The sequence below is a fragment of the Asterias amurensis genome, chromosome 4 (genome assembly GCF_032118995.1).
Source record: "Asterias amurensis chromosome 4, ASM3211899v1".
NCBI classification, from domain to species: domain Eukaryota; kingdom Metazoa; phylum Echinodermata; class Asteroidea; order Forcipulatida; family Asteriidae; genus Asterias; species Asterias amurensis.
Genome location: NC_092651.1, coordinates 23,059,072 through 23,079,253, shown reverse-complemented (window position 1 = coordinate 23,079,253; position 20,182 = coordinate 23,059,072). Strand labels below are relative to the sequence as shown.

Here is a 20,182-nt window from a genome sequence, read left to right as displayed (position 1 = left end):
ACAAATTACAAAACAATGTGAAGGGCTTTTTACCAAAGTCTTTCAGAAGAGCCCTAACAAAGGGAAACTACATTGGGGAATGTTGCTCTGCTTGATGGACAAAACGTCAGGTCATCAACAATATTGTGTTTCGTTTTATCACATGTCATGTTGGTTGGTAAGCACTTCGCAAAAGCTAATTATTTTTCGCTTTACATATGTAAGGGAATAAACGGCGTTTCTTCTTCTTCCTTGTAAAGTGCAGCCTTCAAATGGTTGAAGATGTACGCACTGCGTGTGAGCGCATGTGTTGACTTAGGCAACAGGAATTTGTGTCAGGTGCAGATAGAATTATGTACAGGTGCGAGTAAAAAGCTGGAAATGAGGTTTACTTCAGCCGGGGGTCCCTTAACGCCAGTTTAAAACCATAATTTTAGTTTAAGACGCAAGACAAACCTTTCGGTCACCATTGATAGAGACGTGGGTAAAGGCAGCTTGACAAAAATAGTTTTAGAATCACTCGTTAGTTGTGCGATTTGATTTAAAGTTCTTAAAAACTGGTATATTGCAAAGCCAAGTTACAAAACTTTGTTTTTAATTTACAAACTGGTTTATATCAAAGTTATTTATTATTCCTCCATATTTATACAATTGAAGTATGACCTAAAAATTACATGTTTTGTGTGATGTGAACTGTGATGTAATTCGACTTAAAGCAATACATGCTTAAAGGCAGTGGACACTATTGGTAATGTTCTCAAAATAATCATTAGCATAAACCTTACTTGGTAACAAGTAATGGGGAGAGATGAGAGGTTGATAGTATAAAACATTGTGAGAAACGTCTCCCTCTAAAGTGACGTAGTTGTCGAGAAAGAAGTAATTTTCAGCGAATTCGATTTCGAGACCTCAGATTTAGAATTTGAGGTTTCGAAATCAAGCATCAGAAAGCAGCTTCGTGCGACAAGGTGTTTTTTCTGTCATTATTATCTCGCAACTTCGACGACCAATTGAGCTCAAATTTGCACAGGTTTGTTTGTTTATGCATATGTTGAGATACACCAAGTGAGAGGAATGGTCTTTGACAATTACCAATAGTGTCCAGTGTCTTTAAGTCACCGTCACTCAGACTGGCACCAATTGTTACCGGCCAGTTTACCGGCAGAGACTACATTTTTTTTTCTTCAGTTGTTGTTATAAGAAATGCTTTGGCCGATCATGGAGGAATAAATTGGTTTATTCCTCCAGATCCATGGGCCGATAACACATGGCAGGTTCTTTTAAGATGTTGCAAACTTTGTGTGTGATCAATGACATGCCTAGCCCTAAGCCAGCATAGCCTGGGATAAACAACGTGATGTGCAGTACAACAGAGACGGGCGATCCTACCAGGGTTAAGGCTAGCCGTACTTTATCAAAGTGTACAAACTTTGGCGTCGTCGAGTAAATAAAGAGTGGAGGGTAGTGCAAAAAAGTGAAAAGAGTGCTAATATTGTTCTGATTGTTCAATGATCCAATTTTGCTGAGTGGTCCGACTTCAATGTCTAGAGGTCATTTGACGATGTACAATGCATGTATTGCATGCATACTGTACACAGTTACAGGTTAGCTCATATTGATAACCATTTTTATATAATTAGTAGGAGTTATTACATTAACAAGTTAATAACATATCCCATAACTAGTAGAAAATTATTTTATTGATTATGCAACTAGGAGCAGATATTCATAACCCCTCATTTAAAGTTAAAAGATATTTCCTTGACTTTAGGTATCGTACATTTTCTTGCTTTAAAAAAAAGTAGTAATTTTAGAATATAAAGATGAAATTATGAACAGTTCTAGGAAAACATTTTGTGAACATTAACTACTTTTGTTTATTTGGATATCAGTGAAACCTTAAAACTAAAAACAGTTCTTACAATAGTAACACATTTGTCCACCGTATATAGCTCATTGATAACCATTTTAATATAATAGTAGGAGTTATTACAAATTAATAAAATATCCCATAACTAGTAGAAAATTATTTTATTGATTATGCAACTAGGAGCAGATATTCATAACCCCTCATTTAAAGTTAAAAGATAATTACTATATAATAATAATTATGTGGAGTAGTTAACAATAACTCAAAAACACAATTTTACTTCAAGAAATCAATCATATATTATAATGCTAATGCTGTTTGCCAACATTATTTACCACAACAAAATCAATTTTCCAGAAAAACTGATGCCTGAAAAGAAAAACAAAATCGAAAATCAAACCACTGGTCCATGTAACTTACTTTTGGACAATCTCCTTTTTTCAAAATTCATTACAAAACAACCCCATAAACATTATATCCTCCCGCTCAAGTGTCTTCAGAAGACTGGGGGCGGGGTGTAGATGATAGTATGAAGACTATAAGGCTAAATAAAAAAAATACTACTTGATCTTCCCCGCTCACATCCTATTTTTTAGTTTTTTAAATGCATCCTTACAAAAGGACTAGTCCAAGAGCTTTTCCCGTATCCATAACAGGCCTGATACTTCACGGAGGCAACGAAGGCGATTGCCTCCGTGTCCCCTGGTCATTGCCTTGGTGCCCTTGAAATGCTCCAGTACAAATTTGCAATTTCCTCATAGGGTGCCCTTTACCAAGAAGAAAATGCCTTGGTGCCCTTGCCCTTTCAAAAACGAAGCATACAGGCCTGCATAACGTGATGCTCTCGAACACGTGTAACCATCTGTTTCATAAAACAATTTTAGTGAATGTCTACCAGCATAATTTTGTGGGTAATAATCCGACCCTGTTAGTGTTAGTAGCGTTAACACAGGTCCTCATGCAACAAATAGATATAAAATAAGTTTGCGGTGGGTTCAAACTGAAGAACTTGTGGCCTATTTGATTTGAAATAATAAATAAAAAGGCCCTCATCCTCCTCTTTTTTTTTGAAAAAAAATGGACGATCAACTGGTATTTTGTTTTATTTGGCCTAATGAACCGCACCCTAAGCCTATCGCATTTACAGGAACACCCTCTGCTGACTTAAGGACTTGAGACACGTACCTGCTCTAGTATTTAAGGGTCATGGGTTCGAACCCAAAACTAACAGCCTATTGATTGTATTCTCCAGACAGGACTCTTATAAAGCACTCCGTCACATTACTTCTCATACATTGCTCTAGTAATCATGGGTCATGGGTTCGAACCCAGACTAAACAGACTGTAGATAGAATGCTCCCTACAGGACTCGTAAAGCACTCTGTGACATTAATTCTCATACATTGTGTAAGAGCAAAACCAATAATACTTACAATATTGCTTACTCTTATTGCATTCCAACATTAGCTACATCTACAACAACAGATTATCCTTCTTTTGACAGAAAAAAGGACAGCATGAAAAATAGACTCTTCTTTTGGGTTGAAATGATTTTATCACTACAGGAATAAATACATCTTTTTTAATAGATTCCCCATCCAATCAATAACTGAAAAATAATTTCACAAATCATTCCTGCAATTTGCTCCAAAGTTCACTACTACACATGCTCACCACAGGTGGTATCATGCTTTCATTAATATATCTGATAGAAATTGACTAAGGAACTGGTGGAATGTTATATCAACTGGAATACTTCTTCCATTTAGGGTTTTCTAGATTTAAAAAAGCTATGAACAACAAGGGACACGGACTGGGTAAATTTCAAATGATTTTGGGTTGAACAAGATCATTTGTTCAAATTCTAGAAATGTTTTCTTTGTTCAACCCCAAATCATGAATTAAATTCATGTATATTCTAATGTTAAATCTCCTTTAATTCTATTATATTTCATTTCGAACACCATTTTTACTCATTTGGTGCAGGCCAATTCAGAACTTCCAGACCATGACGTTCATCTGCATTAGGGCTATCATCTACATTGTATACCTCTTCATGTACGGTGTCAGCTCCCTGATTGTCGGTGTCAGGAGTGGGATTTCCATGATGCATGTCAGAGCTCTGCGACACAACACCATCAATAGGTGATGGTGAGTTCTGGATGTCACCTGGAGAAGGTGGGAATGTCATTAACTCTGTTACTTCATCTGACTCTTGCTGATTCTCATTCACCTGTCCACAGCTTGTACAGCACTGAACTCCAGTCTGTACTGGATTAACGCTCAGACAGTGTATACAGTGCCAAGAGCCGGTTGATTCTGTATTGCGAGCCTCACTGTCGGCTTGAATCCCCTGGCGTTCGTGTTGTCTCAGGCTGCGTAGGTGGGCATGGTGGTAGCGGTGGCTGAGGTGCTGATGTGTCTGGCTGTTGTTGCCCGAGGCATTCGCAGCATTGCATGGTATATACATAAAGCTATGTCCACGAGGGCGTTTATAGCAACGGCGGGCGCTGATGGACGTGTTGATGCACTTCTGGCAAAACAGGCGAGAGCAGTTTTTGCAGCGGACATAAAAGTGGCAGTTGGTTGACGTACAGTTGAACACTGAGCACATCAGGGCACCTTTTAGTCTGATTCAAACAAAAAAAAAAAAAAAAAAAAAAAACATTATGGCACATGAAAAAAGAAATTAAAAAGAAAAAAAAACATGATTTAGGGAACTTGCAAAAATTAGGCTTATTTCTAAAATACGTTAATTTCATTGATTAAACTTTTGTTGCTGTAAAATAATACCAAAACACCTTAATAAGTTTGAAATTGTGCAGTCTGCTCAATCACAGACTTTGGATTTAAACATTAAGCAAAAGATGTATTTTTCATAGAAGAACCAAGGCTGAGATATAGCAGAGTCTTTACATTTTGAATGTACTAGTGAGTCACTTGTCTTCAAGAGATGAGTAGAGCAAGCTGTACAGTCGTTTGACCAGTTCTGGATCACTTTTTGAATTCACATTGTTTTTTGTTACAATCTCTTTGATAACTTAAACAAAATTTTTATATCAGTTTATCTAAACATGACATAAAACTCACCAAGTATTCACAGACAAAAAAAGATTAGTTCTTTTGAAGAGGCTTTGAGAAAAGTATCGTCAACTGTTTGACCAGTTCAGGATCAGTTGAATCTATTCTGAATCAGTAGAGTGCCCTTTATTGCAAACCCATACTCCCATTCATAAAACTGTCCCTCAAGGACACGAAACTTCAGAGGTTTGTTGGCATGGACTTGGACTTCCTTTCTTTAGTGAATGTCGTGCAAGTGTCTCCAATAGCAGCGCAAAAACCCAGTGACAAAACCACAAAACAACAGCAAAAGCAAATGAAAAAGTGAAGCGAACCTAAAAAGCATTATTGACCCCTCCAAGTTTAATTTTCTCACAAAATAAAAAATCTCCAAGAATTTGTTGAAGTAATGTTTCTCAAAATCAACTAAATAAACTTTCTACTGCAGAAGTATGATTTTACCATACTTAGTAAGTTAGTGCGGCACCATTTGACGCAATGAGATGTTGAGTGATCCCACACTGGTCAAGGGTAAGTTGCCCCCCCCCAAAGAAGATTTTGGGATCTTCGTCTCCTCAAAAAAAAAAAAAAAATGACTGCACAGTATTTACAGGAATGTTTTTTTACACATTCTTATCATTTTACATAAACATTTTTTGCCCCGGCACTCCAATTCTAAAGGTAAGAAGTTTTAACAGTGTTTTTCAACCAACATTTTTAAACAAAAAAAATGATAAATTTCGCGGACAACCTTCAGGAAAAAGGCCATAATTTATTTGCTGATGATATTTGGCACCTTATTTTGGGTTTGTTGGTTTAATGGGTGTTAATCTTCACATTTATCTACAGAAATTGGTAATAATGAGAAGTGATATTATTATTTGGTTATTGCAAAGTTGAAGTGATCCCGAACTGGTCAATGATCCCGAACTGGTCAAATGACTGTACTAGCTCTAAAACCCTGGTTTTTCTCACAACAAAACTTCAAAACTTAAAACTCTTCTCAAAACCAACACTTTCCTGAAGGAAATTTATTTCAGATTGTTGTTACCTATAACATTCCTCTGTTCTATACTTCCTTAAAGCCATTGGACACTTTCGGTAAACAGTATTGTCCAAGGCCCACACTTTGTGTATCACAACTTCCATATAAAATAACAAACCTGTTACCCGTTATTTTCTTCCGACTCCGATGACCGATTGAGTCTAAATTTCCACAGGTTTGTTATTTTATATACAAGTTGTGATACACGAAAGAGTCCAATGGCTTTAAGGCCTTTACGCAGCTGTTTTCAAGAAAGAAGTTAACTTTCCACGAATTCGATTTCAAGACCTCAAGTTTAGAATTTGATATCTCGAAATCAAGCATCTGAAAGCACACAACTTCGTGTGACAAGGGTGTTTTTGTTTCATTATTATCTCGCAACTTTGATGACCAATTGATCTTAAATTTCCACAGGTTTGTTATTTTATGCATATGTTGAGATACACTAAGTGAGAAGACTTGTCTTTGACAATTACCAATAGTGTCCATTGTCTTTAAGAAAATTATGTGGAATTTGACTGGAAATAATCTTTCACCGTAGTGCTTGCCTGGAAACTGTTTGCCTGTCAATTGCCCTATGTGATATGGTCCCAACATAAACAAAAAAACTGATCGAGAGTTGATATAAAAATATTGGCTTAGGCTTAGTACAAGCTTTGGACAAGAATTGAATCTCTTAATCTCTTGAATTACCTCTGATGTTGCAATGATTGGTGTGCATGCCTGCGTAGTCGCCGTGGAGATGAGGTCACAACTTCCCATGGCTCTACCTCTTCCCTTCTTGTCTCATCTACTGCTGGATGGGAATAAACAAAATAAAAAATAATAATAAAAACAATAATAATAATAATATTAATAATAAAGAAAGTTGTCATCTTTCGTGTGTATGCTGCGATAAATGGAAATCATAGTAATGGTTTACAGAAGGGGCATTTTTGTGGAAACAGCAGGGATGCTGTGAAAGCCCCTCAAGATGTAAGGCTATGGGAGTGTCTTTTGCAGGTTGTGATAAGATAAAATAGAAGATGACTCTTATGTAGCACTTCACACTGAGATCCCAAAGCACTTGAGGAATAGAAAGAGAAAGACAAGAAAGGAAATAGGCCAAAATGGATCAAGGCCATACAGGAACTATAAAAATAATTCTTGCCTCCAACCCTTAATAAGTAAAAGGTTTATCTGTGTGGTTGAAAATGGATCAAGGCCATACACGATCGATAATTTGGCAACTATAAAAATAAGTTTTGTCTCCAACCCTTAGTGAGTAAAAGGTTTACCTGTGTGGTTGAAAAGGGATCAAGGCCACACAACACCAACATCTTGGCAACTTTAAGAATAATTCTTGCCTCCAACCCTTGGGGGGGGGGGGGTTACCTGTATGTGGTTGTTCTCCTCCAACAGCTCCTTCCTGAGGTGATTCTCCAATAGCTACATCTGCATCAGCATCCACCAATCCAATACCCTGTGAGACATCAGTCACTACAGCCTCTGATGATGTACCTCCCATTGAGATACTCGCCACAGCACCGTTATCAGACCCAGTATTGCTGGTGGTGATCGTTGCTGACCATCCTCCCCGATTGGCCCACGCTGATCGTAGAGGGCGGTCTAGTTCCATGTCGCTGAGTTCACTCAGGTCAGGACTATCCTCATCTCCTGAGGAACTTGAGTTGTTAGATGGTGGTGTGGTTGACAATGGGACTTGCAGTCGTCCTGTTGAAAACAATGAGTAAAATCAATTGAAGATGCAATATCCAAATTGTTTGAATAGTTGGGGATTAAAAGGGGTTTGTTCTAGTTGAAAGGTTATCTTTAAATGAGGCTGGGTGCACGCAAATGAGATGTTTTTAAAAGAAAGACAAATAATACAAAAATACTGATTATAGGGTATGTTTTAGTTTTCAGTAAAGAACACGTTGTTAAAGGCAGTGGACACTGCTCAAAATAAAAAATGGTAATTACTCAAACTAATTATTAGCACAAAACCTTACTTAGTAACGAGTAATGGAGAGCTGTTGAACGTATAAAACATTGTGAGAACCGCCTCCCTCTGAAGTGACAAAGTTGTCGAGAAAGAAGTAACTTTCCAAGAATTTGATTTCGAGACCTCAGAATTGGATTTTGACAATTACCAGTAGTGTCCAGTGTCTTTAAAGGGTCTGTGCACCTTTTGTTTGAAACAAAACACATCATTTGAGAATAAAAAATCATATCATAACGCTCTATAGATTTTCAAGGGACTTTTAAAGACTCCTTCGTTTGAAACTTTATTTTGTGAAACTATTGCTCTATTTCATGTCATTGTTTGATGTTATGTGTTGCGCATAGAGGCTCCTGCATTATGCGCTTTACAATGTCTCATATCATTATATTGTTGAAATGATTTTTGGGGTTGAACAAAGAATTGACTAAAGTGGGATTCGAACCAACGACCTCCGGATTAACGTGCCGGCGCTCTACCAACTGAGCTATCTAGCCCTATATTGGCGGTGTCCCTATTTTGTCAATATCTTTGTTCGGGGGTATCATTATATTGTTGTTAGAAAAAAACTAGGAGATCACAAAAGATAGAAGACAATGATTGTTCAAGATTTACTTAGAACTTGATGGGTGCTCCCTCGTGCTGCCCTTGGTCGATTAGTAGCAGATGTCATGAGACCAGCCTGACCAGGTTGTCTAGTTGAGTCATTACTGCAAATACGACAGCGGCACATTCGATGATGTTGTGATTGCTGTTGCTGGCATTCAATGGGTATTAGTGTGCTGCTGCTGCTGCTGTTGCCTGCTGCTGCAGTAGGTTCAAGCTCCATGTCGTCGTAAATGACGATAACATCAGAAGCATTCAGTTGCTGTCTGCTAAAGAAACAAATTACAATTCAACTAAATAGTTGTTTGCTTTAATGAATCTTCACAGGACTGAGCAGTGATGTACATCCAGGTTAACCTTAGGGCCCACTGTCATAAACCTGTTAAGCACAAACAAATGGCTTACCAGGGGGAAAATCTTGCTTAGTAGAAATCGGTAACCAGTCAAAATACTACTAACGTTTCAAGCTTTCAACAACTGACATGGAAATTTAAGAATTTCTTATATCAAATTAAGTTTCTTAAGGTTGAGTGACCCATTGAGACACACTTCCATCAACTCCCCCGAGCGATCTTACCTTGCGTTACGACCACTGACATCAATCTCTGCCGGCCATTCGATATGTTCACAATCCCCTTCTTGTCTGTCTGCATCCCCTCCAGAACCCACTGATTCATGGGAAGGGGAATCAACCTACAACAAGAATAGTCATACACTTCAGTCAACACTTGTTATAAAAAGCACTGACCCTATTCCCCTCCAGAACCAACTAACTATAATTGCTTCTCTCCACCCAGGGGTAAATGGGTACCTGTGAGGACAGAGATGGTTCTTGTGATTGATTTAGCTTAGTGCGCTACATATTTGGCGGCACAGGCTGTATACCGGTACTCCTAAGGGAGCTGAGATGGTTTATGGAATGAAATGCCCCTGTGATCAGGGTAATAATGTTGGAAGCGCTTTGAGACATGGTGTATAAAGCGCAATATAAAAACTGATTATTATTATTAGTAGTAGTAGTGGGGTAATCAACCTAAACAAGAATAGTCATGCACTTCAGTCCATGGACACCTGCTATAAAGAGCACTGTTAGTTAAGAGGTTCTGTTTATGAAGAGTACATTCAGAAATCCTGAATCTCATTTCTATTTTAGCCCTTTTCACAACGTAAATATTATCCCCATGGAATACAGACACCCAAGGTAAATTGTATGGCTTCCGAATGGCACTCAGAACAAGAATATTTACAAAAAAGGGAGATCGCCAATATTAGAGCTTATTAGCACAGTTGGCAGAGCACCAGCACGTTAATCCGACTGTCACAGGTTAGAGTCCCACTCTAATCCATTTTTGCAAAAAAATAATAAATGGCCTGTCATTTCGACCCTACCTAAGTCTTTCTTGAAGACTATTTCAACCTTTAACCCTCAGGCCATTAGTTATTGTTTGCAGAAATACTAAATGTCTTTTTGGTTGATAAGTAGTTTGCAACAGCTTATTAAATTTTCTATTCCATTTTTCTATGTTCAACTCCAAATTAAAACTTATTTTTGACGGGAATTCTGACTCACTCTTTGTGATGAGCTTGCAGTAGCAGAGGATGATGCAGTGGTAGCCGTGGTCCCTCTGTAGACTGGTTCCTTGATAAGTATACCATGACTACCAACACGCACCAACATGGCAGGATCTAAGAAGCAATGGAGATCATCTTTGATGCATGGACGTAAGTCTCGCTCCTCAATGAAGGTAGATAGGCTCCGGAACTCAGTCTGAAAGTAACACACAAGATAGCAATAATAACAATATTAATAATATTATTTAAAAAAAATTAAAACAAATCACAGGCATATTACTCGGGTGGGATTCGAACCCACGACCTTTGCAACTCTAGAGCAGTGTCTTACCAACTAGACCACCAAGATTTCCCGGCAGCTAGACGCAGTTCAAATAACTCGGGAAAGTAACGAGTATCAGTGCTAACATGCATCAGTGTATATGGGTCAAACCAAAATGAATATTCATTATCCCAGATGGAAATTTAAAGGCAGTGGACACTATTGGTAATTATCAAAGACTAGCCTTCACAGCTGGTGTATCTCAACATAATGCATAAAATAACAAACCTGTGAAAATTTGAGCTCAATCGGTCATCAAACTTACGAGATAATATTGAGAGAAAAAAACACGCTTGTCACACAAAGTTGTGTGCGCTTAGATGGTTGATTTCGAGACCTCAAATTCTAAATCTGAGATCTCGAAATCAAATTCAATGAAAATTACTTCTTTCTCGAAAACTACTTCACTTCAGAGGGAGCCGTTTCTCACAATGCTTTATACTATCAACCTCTCCCCATTACTCGTTACCAAGTAAGGTTTTATGCTAATAATTATTTTGAGTAATAACCAATAGTGTCCACTGCCTTTAACATTTAGAGTAGAATATTTGAAAAGGTAATGAGAGAAACAAATCCATGATATTACCTCTAACTTTGTCTTTTGCTGAACGAGTTCATAATCAGGACGAGTCAGGACAGCTTGGCAGGAAGCACTCAGTTGATCCATCTTCACAATCAAATCATTCAACTTTCTGAAGACAAACAATTTCAATATGAGGTTCAGGTAGAGTGGTAAAGACTAACTTGATTCATAAGTGCAGATGAGAATCAAACACTTATTTGTAACTGCTTCAGGGATAAATAATATTTTATTTGACACCAGTCTGGGAGTTCAACCCAGATAGCAGAAGTAAAATCTAGGGCCAATGATTTTCCGATTCAGAAACGTGCAAACTCTGTTTGACAAAAACATTAATTCCGGTTCAGGCACAACAAATTCTGTTGCATGTTTTTTAATTAGATAAAAGGTTGATACTGTACCCAGGGAAACTCTTATATAAACATAAAGGTTGGATAAGTTTAACTACTGCTGACTTCCTAAATGTTCATTTGAACTGAAAATTCCCCCCCCCCAAAAAAAAGTTGTTTTGGGATTAATTTGTTACTTTAAGATGCTTTGTCAGATTTTTGGCCCCAAACATTAAAAAATAGATTTTTTTTGACTGAATGGTATTTCAAAGAGTATCACCCGCTCTAACGAAAAAAAGTTAAACTTTTACTTTTAATGGTCAGGAACCATGACAAAAATGTAAAACTTTTCTTATAAAACACATAAGAATTGGTCACGTGATATATTGTCGGGATCCCGACAAAAACTAATTTGGAGCACTTTGTTTCACTGCTACTAATAATTGGCGGACTTTTTCGAGCAATGGCTCAAATGAAATGTTGTAACTTTCTCGACCCCCATCAAAATACCTTTAAATCAGGCAAAAAATCTGACATAGCATCTTTAATTTGTTAATTACTGCTGATCAATGCAACAGAAACAAATAACAGTCGTTGCACTGTGACTGCAGTATCAATGCACACGACGTGACCGTTTTCCCTCCTCAGACAAAATGTCAGCCATTTCGTTTACGGTTTTGTTTTAGACCTTTCCGAGATGAAAAAATATTGTATGTGTTCTTATAGATCATAGGTAAGCTAGTTTGTGTATGATTGCTGATAAAAGGGAGGGAGAAAATGCAATTTGGGTGAAAAAAATTTTTTAAAAATGTGCCGTGAATGTTGCCCTCCGCTTAACCATGTTAACAACGTGTGCTGGATGGAAATTGCAGAATAAAGTAGAATAGAATGATCCACGGTTACGATCTCGTACTTTTTAATGGTCTGATTTCTGATACTTTTTTACTTTAACAAAAAGAATCTTAACAGCTCTCCGTTACTCGTTACCAAGTTTTGAATTTTGAATATAAATTACCAAACGTGTACACTGCCTTTAAAGATACAAGTATCCAATGAAGGACTGGAACCTACACTCTGCTCATCAGAAACACCAGATGTTTATTTCGCTCGACCATGACCCTCCACACTCCACACATTTCACTTCCCAGAGAATTAATATTACCAAGTCCCATAGAATATTTGTTACCCTGGCGATGGCATTTTTGGGTAATGAAGCATACCTTTTCTGTTTGTCTAGTAACATGACTTTTGCTGATGTCCTGTTGCTTAGTAGGATCTTAACTTGGTTTTCTCTCTGGCTCAGCTTGCGTCTAAGCATCTCAAAATGGCGTGTTGCATCATACATTAGTCGATCCTCCTTGATAGATAAATAGATCACAAAGTATGAGATGATATATTTCCTGACCGTCATCACAAGGCCCGATGGCCAGTCAAAAGTTAAGGGCTACACATAATATGGGCCAGCATGCTAGCTGTGCTTTTCGCAGTCGTGTGCAGCATGGCAGCATGCAACATTAGATGACGAGAGACTGTGCAGTGTGGGGGGAAAAAAAGCGCACAGAAGCATGGAGGAAATTTGAAAAAGCAGAGCGGACCGACCGGCCACATGCATCATCTGAAATCAGCATCTGACTTCATTACTTTTTGGGTTAAGATGCTCTTGGTACCTCTTCAAAGTTTCCCCAAGAAAGAGCCTTTTTTAGAAAAGTTGCCATGCCATCTCAAAGATAAAATACCAGGGCAGACATCAGTGTTCGACTTTGCTCAAAATGGTAAAATACAAGCCTTGTGCATTAAACAAGGGAGAGTAAAACCTGATAGGATTGGTGTTACCTAATTACAGGCTGAATCAAAGAATAAGCTGACCGGAATTAGTGATTTGTTTCAAAACAATCAAATGAAACTCGAAAATTCAGTATAACATAATATTAAACAAGCAATCTCTCTTGCCTAAGAGGAGTCATGTCTATTTTAATAAAGGAACTCATTTTAGATTCAGTCTAGGATTAACATTCCATTAACAGCTACAAACATGACTGCTTTCGGTAAAACAGCCATTTATTACTTCTATTAAAAATTTTCAAAATGTTTACATTTTTTTTTCTTCAGATCAGCAGGAATGCTTGTTTATACATGCTTCAATGGGGTTTTGAGTCAGTTCTTGTTTTGTTTTCAAATCATAAATCTCGGTGAACTTTTTTTTGACTCGCCCTTTACAAAGACAAGGGCCCAATTTCAACAGAATCGGCGCTTACGGAAGCAGGGAATTCTGTGCTCACGGCAAGCCTATTTCACGGGTTAGGGGCGAATTTGGGCTTCTGCGCGTGCGTACTCCACGTTACTAGGCATTCTACGCTTACGAGGCTAGCGCAGAAATTCGGCGCTTGCAGGTAAGCGGGGAATCGTGATCGTAAGCGCAGAATTCGGTGGTAAGCAGAGCCATGAAATTGGGCCCTGATCACTCAAGAAAAAACATCCCATTTTGTCCTACCTTAACCTGCACAGCAGCGACTGTCTCATTGACCGCTCGACTCACAGACACAGTGCTGTCTTTCTGTTCATTCAAACGCTCCACAAACGACCCAATCATCTGTAAACATTCAACAAATTTTGTGATTTTCGACAGATTTTCAACGGACCATGATCAACAACAACAAAATGGCAAAAAGAGTGTAAAATTCTCTGAGTGTAAAATTCTCTGACAACACTCTTCCAAGGTGTTGTAAATATTCAACCATCTAAAAACATGAATTTACTAGGATATTCAAGTGTATTAGGGGAATCAACAGTTCACAATACAATCACAATTGATTATTCAGGCAGCTCCAAAAAAATAATACTACAACTTTGTTAAGACTATCATTAGGTGGTTTTAAGCACTTTCACCTGTTGCTTGTCAAACATTCACTAGTTACTACATGTAGGTTGGGTCACTAGTGACTAGGCTGGATCACTAGTGACTAGGTTGGATCACTAGTGACTAGGTTGGATCACTAGTGACTAGGTTGGATCACTAGTGACTAGGTTGGATCACTAGTGACCACATGTAGGTTGGATCAAAATCAACAATTATGTCTCATCATAGATTGTGGAAGTCTCATGGCCGAGGGTGTTTCTGATCAGAAGAGTGTGGGTTCGAGTCCCAGTCGTGAGACATGTGTCCTTAAACAAGACACTGAACCAGGAATATGCACATTTTATATAAGAAGCCACTATTATATTGTTATTATCTATCTAAAATATAACACCGATGATTCGGTGAAGGACTTTATAACTTGCCTTTCATCACCTCAGTACTTTCATTTGTTTAATTATTAAGGAATCTAGAATAATAAAGATCATCTCAAACGCCAACTCAAGATGCTCATGAGATATTTCCATATCTTATGGACAGTACGGACAACTATAAAACCATTTTCACTTCTCTGTACTGGGGTTATCATAGATACATCTACCTGGAAAACCAAAGAACACAAGAAAAGCAGGCATGAAGAGTGAACAGTTCTAGAGCATGCTTCCTTCGGGATACGGTGCAAGATTGATTGATTGATATATTGCAACAGTCGCATAGCCAGAAGGCTTATTTGCTTCATACTGGTGCTTAGTTGCATCATTCAAATTAAAGGCAATGGACACTATTGGTAATTGTCATAGACTATCCTTCACAGTTGGTGTATCTCAACATATGCATAAAATAACAAACCTGTGAAAATTTGAGCTCAATCGGTCATCGAAGTTGCGAGATATTAATGTAAGAAAAAAACACCCTTGTCACACAAAGTTGCATGCGTTTAGATGGTTAATTTATTTTGAGACCTAGTTCTAAATCTGAGGTCTCAAAATCAAATTTTGTGGAAAGATACTTCTTTCTCAAACACTATGGCACTTCAGAGGGAGCTGTTTCTCACAATGTACCATAAACCTCTCCCCATTACTCGTCACCAAGAAAGGTTTTATGCTAATAATTGTTTTGAGTAACTACCAATAGTGTCCACTGCCTTTAATACTGGGTGTATCAGCAATCCAGTGATGGTAGGGGACAGTGATGTTAGGTGGAACGGGACACCTCAACAATGAATTGAATTCTAAATATGCAATACAGATTTTCTACTACTGTTGAAACTACAGAATCCAAGAATCTTTGCAGATGAGCTAACCTTGCGGCTTTCATCAGCTAAGACAGTCACCAGCTGGCATTGATGACCCTGATGAGATCCATACACTTGGCAGTAAATACAGATCAATAGCTCATCTTGCAAACAGAATACCTTCTTAGGTTCATTCTCATGCTCGTTACACAGTAACACCTGTACAATCAGGAAAAGAGGCAAAGAGAATACAAGGTTAAATCTTGTCTTGAGTGAAGCCTTAGTATTTATAAATAAATAATAATAAATAATAACCGTATTTATAACGCGCCTTTTGCCAAAGGATACAAAGCGCCAGGTATTATTACTGCAAGGAGTGGGGTGAATTTTTGAGATATAAGACCTAATCCTTAAGCACCATGTAATGCTTTACAAGGTGATGTGGCGCAATATGCTGCCAATCCAGCGAGGAACACCGGGGCGAACCCCTTCTCTTGTCGATAAGTGCACTGGGTTCTTTTACATGCGTTTACACAACACATGGGACCAACGGCTTTACGTCCCATCCGAAGGACGAAGCAATGGTTAAGTGTCTTGCTTAAGGACACAAGTGTCACGGCTGGGGATTCGAACCCACACTCTGCTGATCAGAAACACCAGAGTTTGAATTCGGCGCTCTTAACCGCTCGGCCACGACACTCCCATAAATAGACCCAACAAGGCCTCGAAATATCACACAGCACCCAAAGCAATCACAGTGGTGCCCTGTGCTTTTGCTTTTGTGCCCTTTGTAAAGTTCCAGTACAAAATTAAAATGTCCTCATAGAACAGGCATGCAAAAAAAAAAAGAGGAACATTTTTGACGGCACAACGCAAGTGCGGAGCAGCTGAAACGCCACGGGACATGAGACCCACAATGGTACCCTAGAAAATGTTGAGCAGGCCTGATACTTCACGGAGGCAACGAAGGCGATTGCCTCCGTGTCCCCTGGTCACTGCTTTGGTGCCCTTCAAATGCTCCAGTACAAATTTGCAATTTCATCATAGGGTGCCCTTTACCAAGGAAAAAATGCCTTGGTGCCCTTGCCCTTTCAAAAACGAAGCATACAGCCCTGGTTGAGGTTTATTATGCTCTAAGGTGCATTGTTAACATGTACTAGGCTTATTTTACATTATTGTAGTTGTACATTGTTGTTGCCAGGCATATACTAGGCTAAAAGAAAAACACGCGGACTTCCGCGGAAACGCGGAAGAGTTGCATGCCTGATAGAAGTGTTCCTTCTAAATTGATGTGCCTCTTCACAATAAAAGTGAAAGCCTGAGACCCCTTACATAGATCCCCCCAAGTGGTCGGGTTAGCATAGTTATTTTTTCCTTTCCTTCCACCTCTAGGAGCCCGGTTCAAATCCCACTGGGGCACCATGTGGATTGGGTCTACTTGATTGAGTGGGTTTTCTATGGTATAGTTCACTGGGGTTTTCCTTCCACATCTAAAACAGTAACTTGGGTTCTTGACTAGTAGTACAGTTCACTTTTCAGAGAGTCCTTGGTTGTTGGCTTCACAGCCAGAATTAACAAATTTAATCAAATGAAAAATCACTGAGGTCCACCAATACCTTCGTGGATGTGTGTGTAAAACTCAACATTTCAATCAATATGCTCTGATTGTCTTCAGGAGGTTGAGTGTTCTAAACTTTTCTGATTATACTCCTACCATGCACTGTGTGCACAGTTGAGGCACCAGATGTCCCATGAGCCATGAAATTGAATTTTTTTAAATGCGTAGGTCAACTGGACCCAACTTCATACATCCTGTAAGCACAAAAACTTGCTTAGCGCAACAAAACTGTACTGTGCGAAAAAGGGTTACCAGAATTTCATACATTTACCATTGCTGGGACTAGTACACTGGTCACTTCATGCTTAGCCAAGAAATATGCCCAGTATATTTCTTCAGCTTAAAGCAATCACACAACATCGATAAACAGGATTGTCCAAAGGCCCACACTTTGTGTATCACAACTTATATATAAAATAACAAACCTATGAAAATTTAGGCTCAGTCGGTCATTGGAGTCGGGAGAAAATAACGGGAAAACCCACCCTTGTTTCCGCACGTTTCGCCATGTCATGACATGTGCTTAAAATAAATCTGTTATTCTCGATATTGAGAATTGATAATTGTTTTAATGTTTTCTGAAAAAGTAAAGCATTTCATGGAATAATATTTCAAGAGAAGTCTTTCACCATTACCTTCTGTAAACCCTGTAAGCTATTTGTAAATCTATGAGTTTTTAATTTTTTGTTCTGTTCAGAAAGTGTCCAATGGCTTTAACAGATTTATGAAAATGGGCCCTGGGTGGAGAGTGAATCAACAGTGAATGAGTAGGCCTATTGAATGAAAGACTTACTGGATCCAAGGTTGTGGCTCCATCCACAACCCTTCCACCATCCTCGATTCCTTCCAAAATCTCCAGGACTCCAAAATTCTTGGCCAGCTTGGTGATGTCATTGGAGAGGCCTGGAATAAGGGTGTCTCCTTTGCAGGTCGGACAGCGAATATGGCCATGAGCTAGCTGACCAAGGATCCTACTCAGACAACCTTCAAATTGAATTTAAAAAAAGGAAAATAACCAAATTGAGTTCAAGGGCTGACCTTTACTCTACAATGAAGGGGTTTATATTTTTTTCTTGCAGATTTTTCTTGGGGTACAAAAAATTGAGGGAAGAACAAAAAAACTTAAAGGAACGTTACAGACTTGGTAAGAAACAAAAATCTTGAAGATCACAGATTTACATAAAACTTACACGGTCTAATGATGATGATAGTAGAACACATCCCTTGAAATATTTCTGTCTGAAATGTCATATTTGATGAGAAATAAAAAATCTAATTTCGCGTTTGGAGATTATCGCTCAGTGAGCGTTCTGTTCATTTTTGTTTTGACATCGATGCAATGCAAAATGTGTAATCGGTTTTTCACCATTTTCTCATGACCCTGATGGCCGGTCGATCTCGAACTTCTACAGGTTTGTCAGTTTGTGTATATGGTGGATTACATAAAGTGCTTGCACTACCAGCAACTGTTTTGTTAGCAAAAAACAATTCTGTAATGTTCCTTTAAGTAGGATGAATCTCATTCCTATTAATTATACAAAGAGAGATCAAGGCCCATTCTTGTTAATAATCCTCAGAGACTACTGCATTATTTCTCTTTGCTAAACCATTTCTTGTTTGTTGTTTTGATAATCTTTCAGTCAAGGGAACTCGGCAAACTCCAACAAGGTAATATAAACACCAAGCTGGCAACAGCTATTTTAAACCATACCTGTAATAACTAGGCCTATGTTTAAATTGATGCTAAAGTTTGTGTAATAATGCTCAAATTACATTTGATACACTTGTTTGTTGTTACCAATATTGGAATAAATGTCTAACCTATTAGCTAATCTCTCTCACACAAACATTGGTTTCACAGCACCTTTGGTAATTGTCTAAGACCAGTAATCTTTTTGGTGTATCTCAACATGCATAAAATAAAAAACCTGTGAAATTTTGGACTCAATTGGTCGTCTAATCATAATGGAAGAAAAAACACCCTTGTCGCACAAGTTTTGTGCTTTCAGATGGCTTGCATTTTAAATATTTTAGTGAGAAATTACTTCTTTATCAAAAACTACGTTGGTTCAGAGGCAGCCATTTCTCATAATGTTTTATACTATCAACAGCTATCCATTGCTCATTACCAAGTACGGTTTTATGCTAACAATTATTTTGAGAAATTACCATTAGTGTCCAGTGCCTTTAACATCTATTATTAGTACACAAATCAAGAAACTGTGATTCAGAAACTAGATGACAATACTTACTCTAGTAACAGTGAAATCAGTGGTTAGCTTGGGGGATTTGAACAAACAGCTCTGTATGTAAGTCATGTCCTAAATCTGTAACTAATCTGAAAATGCAAAAACAATATTTTGCATGTGTGGCTTACCAGTTAGTCTTGAAGTCAAGACGGTAATTGTTAAGCGCGGTGCAGTCGGAGCGCGGTGCAGTTACGGGGACGGTACGACTTGTCATCAAGTCTACTTACCAGTGCAAAAACTATGGCCACAAGTCAAGATGCGTGGTACAGCACCACCGTGGCATGAATATTGATGGTAGCACACGGTGCATAGACGACCCCTCTGTTCATCAAACAGTGATGTCATGTCTGCCTTCAGACAGCCTTCCTAAACGTACTTCATGAACAATCTGTGTAGAAAAGTATTTATTTAAATTAATCATGATCAAAACTTATGTGTAAAAAACAAAACAAAAAAGGGCCAGAAATTGGTGGCGAGGTCGTACAATTTTTCCATAGGGAATCCAGATGTAGACTAGATCATAGATGTAGATGTTACACTAAAAAAAAATCCAAACCAAGATGATTTAAAATAAGAATGAAACAGAAAAAGAAAACAAAACAAAGAATCAGGAAAACGAAAACTAGCCCTCTGTGTAGGTAGTAGAAAAAACTACTTTATCTGTTGCACTAATTTACTAAATTAGGTTTATATTACTGAATACAAGTGAAACTTAGTAATAGTATATAATGCCACAACTTGTTAACCCAAATTTCTTAAGAACTATTTCACTGATAAAAGTGATATTGAATAGAAAAACAAACAACCTTCCAACTTTCTCTCTGTCTGATGTCATGTCTGGCTTCAGATATAGATGGAATTATTGATAACAAAATAGCGCCCT

At 38.2% G+C, this 20,182-nt stretch overlaps 1 protein-coding gene across 3 annotated transcripts; it reads right to left on the bottom strand.

Annotated features, from left to right (window-relative positions):
* Positions 1 to 1,831: 1,831 nt before the first annotated feature.
* On the bottom strand, positions 1,832 to 20,179 carry LOC139936011 (uncharacterized). 3 transcript variants are annotated; one of them, XM_071930706.1, is made up of 13 exons: positions 20,106 to 20,179; positions 19,527 to 19,687; positions 17,844 to 18,034; positions 15,502 to 15,651; positions 13,836 to 13,934; positions 12,565 to 12,701; positions 11,022 to 11,127; positions 10,112 to 10,309; positions 9,119 to 9,234; positions 8,551 to 8,810; positions 7,329 to 7,667; positions 6,648 to 6,750; positions 1,832 to 4,479 (listed from the first exon to the last, which is right to left on the bottom strand). In XM_071930706.1, exons 2-13 carry the CDS (start codon positions 19,642 to 19,644, stop codon positions 3,819 to 3,821), a joined length of 2,478 nt encoding a protein of 825 aa, XP_071786807.1. In that variant the 5' UTR covers positions 19,645 to 19,687; positions 20,106 to 20,179; the 3' UTR covers positions 1,832 to 3,818. The 3 variants fall into 3 exon arrangements, with proteins under 3 accessions (XP_071786807.1, XP_071786809.1, XP_071786808.1); XM_071930708.1 differs by having other exon boundaries at positions 6,648 to 6,747; XM_071930707.1 differs by having other exon boundaries at positions 8,551 to 8,807.
* Between the last annotated feature and the right edge of the window lie 3 nt (positions 20,180 to 20,182).